This window comes from Anomaloglossus baeobatrachus, chromosome 8 (assembly GCF_048569485.1).
Source record: "Anomaloglossus baeobatrachus isolate aAnoBae1 chromosome 8, aAnoBae1.hap1, whole genome shotgun sequence".
In the NCBI taxonomy this organism is placed as follows: Eukaryota; Metazoa; Chordata; class Amphibia; order Anura; family Aromobatidae; genus Anomaloglossus; species Anomaloglossus baeobatrachus.
This window is the reverse complement of record NC_134360.1, coordinates 31,506,325-31,516,294: the sequence shown is the minus strand read 5'-3', so window position 1 is coordinate 31,516,294 and position 9,970 is coordinate 31,506,325. Positions and strand designations below refer to the sequence as shown.

At 42.3% G+C, this 9,970-nt stretch overlaps 1 protein-coding gene across 3 annotated transcripts in view; it reads left to right on the top strand.

The window, feature by feature from the left end:
- FOXP1 (forkhead box P1) overlaps nt 1-9,970 on the top strand; it is a 918,681-nt gene that overhangs the window by 855,991 nt on the left and 52,720 nt on the right. For all 3 annotated transcript variants that reach the window (XM_075321416.1, XM_075321417.1, XM_075321418.1), the window contains one exon: nt 1,685-1,772. In XM_075321416.1, coding sequence (XP_075177531.1) covers nt 1,685-1,772 — 88 coding nt within the window. The remainder of the gene's footprint in view (nt 1-1,684; nt 1,773-9,970) is intronic.

Genomic DNA, 9,970 nt, shown 5'->3' with positions numbered 1-9,970 from the left:
AAAGGTCTACTTCCCAATAATATGACATGAATGGTAGACACCTTATCGGTTACCATGAAATAAATTCACTAGTTGTTGCAATATACGTAGGGCCACATTGACCCCATGGTACCAGACAAAGGTTAATAGTGTTGGAACATCAACATATCACAGGTCTTCAGAGCCCCATACAAATAACTTTGACCAAACCATGCCAATTTTGATGGGTTCAGCCAACAGTCTGTGTATGGGAGCCCTGGATAATTGATTGTTATTGAAGGTAAGGATCCAGCATGTCTGATTTTGGACTCCAGATCCTTTTGTTCTTCCTGAGATAAGCTGTCACCAGAGATGTCTAGTAGTGGATCTCAAAGAGAACACAGAAGAGATCGGCTGATTTAGTGGTCACGTGTATAGGAGCGTTGACCAAGATGGCTGGTTGGTGAACAATCAACCGAACCATGATTTGGCCGGCAGCCATCTAATTATTTGAAGGGGGAACTTTACCACTCAAGGAGATTTTATTTTGTTTCATCAACCTCAGTATTCCTCCTTAGAGGGGTTGTCTGGCATTAGAAAGGTCCAGTGATTTTGGATATGGTGTTGCTACTTAACTTTGACCTTCGCTTTGTATTCCATCTCGTGGACAAGAATGTATATTTTTCGGAGGAAAAGAAAGACCCTTAAGGCCCCGTTACACGCAACAACGTATCTAACGATATATCGCCGGGGTCACGGATTCCGTGACGCACATCCGGCATCGTCAGCAACATCATTGCGTGTGACACCAATGAACGGCCATTAACGATGGAAAATACTCACCAAATCGTCCATTGTTGACACGTCGTTCCTTTTTATAAAATCGTTGATTGTTGAGCACGCAGGTTGTTCGCCGTTCCCGAGGCAGCACACATCGCTATGTGTGACACCTCAGGACCGACGAACTACAGCTTACCTGCGTCCGCCGGCAATGAGGAAGGAAGAAGGTGGGCGGGTTGTTATGGCCGCTCATCTCCGCCCCTCCGCTTCTATTGGGCGGCCACTTAGTGACCCCGCACGGACCACCCTCTTAGAAAGGAGGCGGTTCGCCGGCCTCAGCGCTAGGCAGGTAAGTACGTGTGACGGCTCCTAACGATATTGTGCGCCACGGGCAGCGATTTGCCCGTGACGCACAACTGACGGGGGCGGGTGCTTTCACCAGCGACATCGCTAGCGATGTCGCTGCGTGTAAAGCCCCCTTTATTCCCACTCTTATACAACCACTTTGAGTCAAAAATTGGAAGTTGACATAAAAAAAAATCCATGAACCTCTTTACGGCAGAAGATGGAGGTTGGCATGAAAATTGTTTGCAAGTGATAATGCTAAGATTGAGATTTTATTTAGTAATTTTAATTTTTATTTATTTGTACCCCTTTTGCTTTACACGCCGTTGATGTTGCTTTGTTGAAATCTGTCAACTTATTCCAGAATATGGTTCGAACACATAAAGAATTATCGACATACACAAAAACTGTTGTTCGCCGGTGCGGTATGACGAGACGCACGCCGCGCTCTGTTTTCACTGCTGATTTTGTTGAGTTGTAATTTATTTTTACATGCCATGTGATGAGCAGACGGCATCATTTAGACCGAGCCCTAAATCATTCTTGAACTTGGGGAATGTTAGATATCTGCTCTTCATTATCTTCTCTTCTATTATTACAGACATCTCAACAGTGAGCATGCATTGGATGACAGGAGCACGGCTCAATGTCGAGTTCAGATGCAAGTTGTACAGCAATTAGAGTTACAGGTAAAACACCGCCATCGTTTTGCTGCCTCCTTGTTTTCTCATTTAAATTTACTAGGACGGAGACTCTTTATGTTTTTCTTTTTTTTTTTTCTTTTTATTGTGCTGCTTTGCGATTGTCATGAATATTTGACTCATCATTGCTTAAAGAAAATTAGATTTGTCTTACATTTGCATCTTAAAGGAATAATTTAACAAAATATAACTAGTTCTTAAATGAATGTATTCTCCAAATAATTGAAGACCATGTTTTATTCCATTGATGTTTAGTCTCTGGCTCTCTAGACATTTTACTCCAGTAGATCCCAAGGTTATTTTCTTTTTTTTTTAAAGGTCCATTGACATGGAGATATACCAAGCATAATACCCATGGCACATTAATTACTTGTAAACAGCTAATTCATTGCACCCAATGGTAATAGTAATTAGCACTCCCTATTGTAGGCAGGAGTCCTCCATAACGGGGCTTATACCCAATAAACAAAATTTGGCCAAATCTGCTGATTTAGAGAGGAACAGTAACAATCTAGTGTGTATGGTGTTGTTCCAACCACCCTACAAGCCATTGTAAGGAGGCAAAGAAAAATCAGACATCCTGAATTTTAACATTATTCCCATTATACTAATGGGACCCCCCCTTTCCTTTATCCTAACTTTTCCTAACTAACACTTTCCTAATACACTTCTGCTGTCTACTCTGCTCCTGTAAGCTTATCTCTAACAAGCTCGTAAATACCTTTATTGTTTTTGTAGCTTTGATACTTCCGGTTGCACATCGGAAGTGGACCAACTGAGCAGGGTTTGTCACTGGTGGGGGCTGAGAGAAAAGTGAAATGTGATGAGCCTGCGTGTCCAGACTGTTGTCACTCACAGAAAGGCAGACTCATAACTACTTTTACTGTCATTGTAGCTTTGATCCTTCCGGCGGCAGACTGGAATTGGACCAACTGAGCAGGAGGTATCACTGGTGGGAGCGGGGCTGCCATTCTGAGAGTGACAGCAGTCGGGTTACACATGCCCAGATCACACTTCACTCTCCTCTCAGTCTCCACCTGTGATATGCCCTGCTTGATTGGGCCGATTCCGGTCTGCAGCAGGAAGGATCATAGCTAGAACAACAATAAAGGTAGTCACGAGCCTGTTGGAAATAAGCTTACAGGAGCAGAACAAATAGCAGAGGTATATTAGGAAAGTGTTAGTTAGGAAGAGTTAGAACAAAAAAAAGGGTTAGTATACATTAGTAGTGGATAATCTCTTTAAAAGGTTCTGGAAACAACTTATTTGCTTCTCTCAGATGGATAAACCTTCAGGCTTGGCCTGAGTCGAATGTACATATTTATGGAAGGCTATTCTTATTTTTTATGTCTATGGTGTATAGAAATGATGTACGTGGGACATATATCTAGGCCAGCGTTCCACTCGTGAGTGACTCGTGTGAGTCTTGCATCACATCACTCGGCATGGCCGCATACTTTCTTGACAGAAGTGGGTTGGCTGTGTGTATTTCTATGCAGCTGAGACGCTCATGTCCGGAGAGTGTGCGGCCATACCGGGTGATACAATGCGAGACTCACACGAATCGCAAGTGTGACTCCAGCCTTATCCAAAATATCTATTTTGAGAATAGATCTCAATCGATTCATTGCTGTAGGCGCTACCAAGGCGCTACCAAGTCAAGACGCCCCAAAAGAACATCTAAAATGGTGACCCTTCAACTATCACAAATAATTTACGCTTTTGGTCTCCTACTAGAGGCGTAGAGCCCATTTGGGTGCCATCCTTATAGCTAAACCCTAATAGTATTCATTCTACCTTAGACTCAACTGAAATTGGAGTGTAATGGGGGAAAAGTAGGGGCAAAGAGGGTGAGCGCTACACTTTTATCCATCCCTAGTATAGACGGTACCATCGGGTGATCATTTTTGTGTATACTTTTAACCGTTCACCATATTAGGCCAGAGTCACACTTGCGAGTGACTCGTGCTGGCATCACCCGGATCGGCCGCACACTCTCCGGACAGGAGCGTCTCGGCTGCATAGAGATATATGCAGCTGACCCGTTCCTGTCGGGAGAGTGTGCAGCCATACCAGGTGATGTCGATGCGAGACTTGCAAGTGTGACTCCGGCCTTAATCAGATTTTGGTGAACAGTTTACACGGAGAGCATCCAAACAATTAAAATTTTGCCACCGCTATTTCTTTGAGAGACGGAAGTCGAATTGTCCTCGTTGCCATAAAGCGAGATAAACCTTCAGTGCTGCAATTTCTTTCATAAGAATGTCACAGCTAAAACAAATCTCAACAATAGAGGTTCGTTGACGACGTTTTTTTGTTCCAATTTAACCAAGTTTGGCCGGTTGGCCGCCTTGGCCAAAAAAAAAACGACATTAACCCCATCATTTCATGAACGCTGATTATGCTCAGTGTCGCATAGTTGAATCTGAATGAAGCGGCTGCTTTGTATGCAAGGCAGCAGTATGAAGATATATAGAGGGCCCTGGGCTAAATAGGGAAGATAATTACATTTGGAATTTTACAGAGTTTAAAGTCATTTGCAGCTTCAAACAGTCACCGAGAAATATCTGCAAAAACAGACTTAAACTTTCTGTTGTTACTATCCCTCTGTAAAAAAAAAAAAAATAAAATAAAAAAGTCATATATCTTTTTAATTACATAACATTTTAATTCCTATCTCAATTTGTCTTGTGTCATTTTTGGCTCCTACATGAATCTGGGCCTTTTCTTTCTTACTTCCCTCCCACTGTACTCTTCATTAACCCAGTATGGCCTAATTTATTTCCCAGTATCGTAGTGCGAGGCGTAAATTATCGAGTCTTGCAGAAACAATTACAGGAGGAAGTTGGCGATGTGGTCATATAAATGGAAACCAACCACACACCAAGCAATTATGCACTTTTATTAAGATTTACAGCTGATATTTTAGAGTGGAAAGAATACATCAAACGCGGGTTTTCTCCTGCGAATTTTAATACCGCTAGTAGTTTTTTTTTATTGTTGTTATAAATGGTCATTTCCGATTAGTTCGGGTTCAAAAGAAAAAATGAAAGGTCAATTTTTACAAGAACTATTGTTTTATGATTTTACTATATTTTTAATTTATTTCATTTTTTTTCTATTTTAATTTTAGTCTTTCCACATAAATCACTTATTAAATCTTCCTATAACAAAATGTATTAGTGTAGTCAATTTCCACCTTATGCAATGTATTTTTTTTTCTTCAATGCCACAATCTTTATTAAAAATATGAATTACAAAACTTGCAATATTCATCCCGGCCACCGGGGTTTTTTTTTTTCTCGAATATGCTGTTGTTTCAGGAATTAGCACATGTACATTAACCACAATGAACAGACCTTTACCCTATAATTTTTATTGACGCATCTAATGAGAGTGTGCAAAGGTCATTGTGAAAAGAAGGGGATCTGTGACCTCTGTTGTGCATTGTGGATGCTTTTTCTACTGTATATAGAGATGTTATCTATCATTGTACAGGAGGGGAGCTGTGACATTACCTATTGTGACTGGTGGATCGTGTTATTTACTGTATACAGATGTGTTATCAGTCTTTGTACAGGAGAAGCAGATGAGCTGTGACATCACCTATTGTGACTGGTGGATCCTGTTTTATCTATGGTATATAAAGGTGTTATCAGTCATATCACAGCTCACCTATGCCACCTCCTGTTCTATCTATTGGGAATAGTGAATCCTGTTATCTACTTTATATAGAAGTGTTTTCAGTCATTGTACAGGAGGGGGAGGAGGTGAGCTGTGACCATACTCTATTGTGAATAGTGGTCCTGTGTTATTTCCTGTATATAACGGTTTTATTAGTCATTGTACAGTAGGAGGTGAGCTGTGCTATCACGTATTGTGAATGGTAAATCCTGTGTTTATCCTGTTTATAGAGTTGTTATCACAGGCATTGTACAGGAGGAGGTGAGTTGTGATATCACCTGTTGTGAATGGTGGATCCTGTGGTGTTTTATCCTGTTTATAGAGGTGTTATCAGTCATTGTACAGGAGGAGGAGGTGAGCTGTGACATCACTTATTATGGATGGTGGCTCCTGTGTTATCCACTACAGAGAATTATCAGTCATTGTACAGGAGGTGAACAAGGTGAGCTGTGACATCGCCTATTGTGAATGGTGGATCCTGTTATCTACTGTATATAGAGGTGTTATCATTCATTGTACAGAAGGAGGAGGTGAGCTGTGATATTTGTGAATGGTGGATTTTGTGTTCTCTACTGTATATAGAGGTGTTATCCATCTTTCTACAGGAGGAGGAGGAGGTGAGTTGTGATACTTACTGGTTAATGTTAATGGTGGATCTTGTGTTATCTACTACGTATAGTGTTATCGGTCATTTTACAGGCTGGGAGGAGGTGAGTTGTGACATCGCCTACTGTGAACATTACATCCTAGGTTATCTATATTGAAACATTTCCTTTCACAGTAATCTTGCTTTATAAAGCTAATGAGAAGTGATTTCTAAAAAATAAACGGGAAGTATCAGTTTAATTCAAGCCACTATAAAAACTGCAAGATTTAAAGATATTTTTTTCTTTAATTACCTAAAACATTCTAAAAATTCTTAATAAATATATTAACATATTTTTGTGACGCAAGCCCTTTAATAGTTAAAATACAATAATATCAAAACCTAGAATTTGGGTAGGAGAGATTAAATCTCAAAGTGTAATATAAGATCTCCTTACCAGCACAGCGATGATCTATACGGCTGTGACTTACTAATGACAATAAGCAACGAGAGCAGCCACATTAAGGCAAGTGGTATACGATGACCCGAGGCGTAATGATGTCTCATAATTTCTTCATGTATTGTTCATGCATTCTTTCACTTAAATTAATTTTATGCAGAATCGTCGCTGTACAATGTAATAATGTATGCAATGAAATCATGATCAGGTATCAGTCCTCTGCTCCACGCCACGGAAGTTGTGAAGGTCTATTATTGAGGCCATTCTGCATGCACAAGTTCAATTAACTTTTCTTGCTGATGCCGGGCAAAAACTAGATTTCTGTCCGCTGTTTCGGATGCTCAGCAACATGAGAAATATGTTAAACATTAAATTAACTACTATATCCAAAATATGTTACAAATTTACCTTTTTTTATGTAGAACTGACCTCTTGCTCAGCAAGTCTTACATATAAGTATGTGGGTTTAACAACGAGGGACTCTTTAAGGACTTAACTGGTATTACATGAAGGTAACTGATACTTCTCAAAAAATAAAGATAATATTAAATTTTAAAGAATATTTGGCACAGATCATAAAATTCAAGGGAGTCTGTCAACAGAAAATGACTGTTCAAACCAAGCATAAGGGGTACTTTGCACACTACGACATCGCAAGCCGATGGTAGCGATGCCGAGCGCGATAATCCCCGACCCCGTCGCAGCTGCGATATCTTGTGATAGCTGCCGTAGCAAACATTATCGATACGGCAGCTTCACATGCACTTACCTGCCCTGCGACGTTGCTCTGGCCGGCAACCCGCCTCCTTCCTAAGGGGGCGGGTCGTGCGGCGGCACAGCGACGTCACACGGCAGGCGGCCAATAGGAGCGGAGGGGCGGAGATAAACGGGACGTAAACATCCCGCCCACCTCCTTCCTTCCGCATTGCAGCCGGGACGCAGGTAAGGAGATGTTCCTCGCTCATGTGGCTTCATACACAGCGATGTGTGCTGCCGCAGGAATGAGGAACAACATCGTACCGTCGCTGCTGCGAAATTATGGAAATGTCGGACCCTACACCGATCATACGATAATGACGCTTTTGCGCTCGTTAATCATATGGAAAAGTATTTGCACACTACGATATCGACTGCGACGCCGGATGTGCGTCACTTTCGATTTGACCCCACCGACATCACATCGCAGCTGCGATGTCGTAGTGTGCAAAGTACCCCTAAGGGTTGTGGCTAAATCTCAGTGGCTAGAAAGACCTTAGGCTTGGCCGGTTTGGTTGGTGGGTGTTGTGATGTTTCCTCCCATCCACTATACTGATGCAAGGAGCGACTTTTATTATAATCAACTCCATGTGGACTTAGAAAATAATGTTGCTTCCTGGTATCAGCTATGTTGGCAGAGGCTCTGCAGCTTCTGGTCACATGGGCATGACATCAGCAGAGGTCCTTCTGTCTACTGGGATTTAACCGTTACCCAAGCATAAGGCTCTGAGTGCATTCATGATGTGGTCTAGCACCTTCCCCCTTTTTTGTTTTGCATCTAGTTCTGTCTCATCTGGCTTTTAGAAACCAAGGATAAAAGGTGGTGGATAGACATGCAAAATGTAACGGGGTATGTAATGACGGGAAAGGTGACCCTAGGCTGGCCCTCAGACTAGAGTCCCTGTGCTGTCCCTTATCTTAGAGGTAGGCTTGATGGTAGCCAGGTCCAAGCCTCCAACGTGACCCTAACTCCTGTCTGAACCCTGATCTTATTCCCCCCCCTCACACCCTCGGGGCATGCCAGAAAACGCAAAGACAAAACCGCACATGACAATACGGACAAGGGAGAATGGAAACTCGTACACACAGCACTCAAAACACAAAGGAGAGATAATATGTGTACTGGGGAACAACGGAAAAAGGGAAGGAAGTAATGCACAACTGGGGAACGCTGAGACCAATCAGAAGCGCAACACAGATCACCATAGATGGGAAAATCTCCAAGACCGGGAATCACTGGAGCTAAAGCTGAAGCTATCATCAGGCACATTCAGGAAGAAAGTCATGCTTTAAATAGGGAGGAGACAGCTGCATGTGACAAACAGCATCCTGAACTCTTAGGTCCTGCTCAACGCCTGCAGAGTTGAAGACCAGTGAACTTGAACCAGCCGATGCCCGGCTGTGGCTGAACAATCCAGAAGCCTCAGGTTGCTTGTCAGGCTTTGTGGTGTGCACAACAGCGTGCTCATAGGTGTGTGCAAAGCTGAAATTTGCATGACACAAAACAAGTAGGTGGGAAGGTGCACTGAATTGCTCGGCTGTGCCAAGAGTGTATTGAGCTCATGTGTTTGGTTTGAACAGTCGTTTTGTGCTGACATACCCAAATAAATAGATTTTTTTGTTTCAAAAAGTTGTTATATTGAATAGCTATCAAAGTAAAAAGAAAGGTGTTCTGGGGGAGTGTCACACTGATGGGCCAAAAGCAGACATATCGTTGATTGAGCCACACACAGGCCCAAGGGGTAACGGTGCCACTAGCAGTTCCAAAGAGTTGAGTTTTTAGACCTCAAAGGGTCCATATATTGTTGTTCTTACACAGAGGTCTTCTGTCTGTGTTCACTGGTGGGATGGGATATAGGATGCCCTTCATTTTGCCCATTGATGGAAAGTCTTGAGTTGAGCCCATGCGGCGTAAGGGCCGATAACATGATCAAAATTGGCATAGGTAGATAGGTGTGTAGCAAGGCCGTCCTGAACAACAGGATAGTACAGACCTAGGAAGGTCAGAGGCAGGACATTGATCTCTATGTAAGGGAGGTCCATTTGTCAAATTTTCGTGGTGACTATGGTTCTCCCTAATCTTTATATGAAAATAATAGCCTCATTAAACTCAACCCACGTAATGCTAAACTCATGCTCCCCCAACAAAAGAGTGAGCCAACTTTGAAAAGGCTCTGCCCCAAGCACTGGTTTTAGAGCAGATAAACGGGAATGGTCTGAAAATAAACCCAGCCTTTCTAAGATTCTATTATGACATGTGGACATCACGAAGGAGGAGACTCAACTCAGGACGACCCTCGAAGGGGCAGAATGAGAACAATTTTGAAAGAACAACTCCCACTCAGATGGACACCAGCCAATAATTCAATCCATTCACCATATGATTTGTTGGCAATAGTTCACCCAGAAAAAATGACTGGTTCTGAAAGTGATGGCCTTATTAGAGCCAACTCTCTTAATTAGAGATGAGTGAATCCAAACTCTACAGTTTTGGGTTCGTACTGAACATGGACTTTTTAAAAAAAAACCCTCAGTGTCCAAGTTTGGAATTCGGGTGCTGTACGTATGCTAACCACTCGGTCAATCATTGAGGTGCTTGGGTACACTCGGTGCTCTGCCCAGTGCGAGCTGCTTGCAGTTTCTGAATGGTTCTTATTGGGTGTAAAAACATTTTTGGACATACTATGTCCAAGCCCTCCT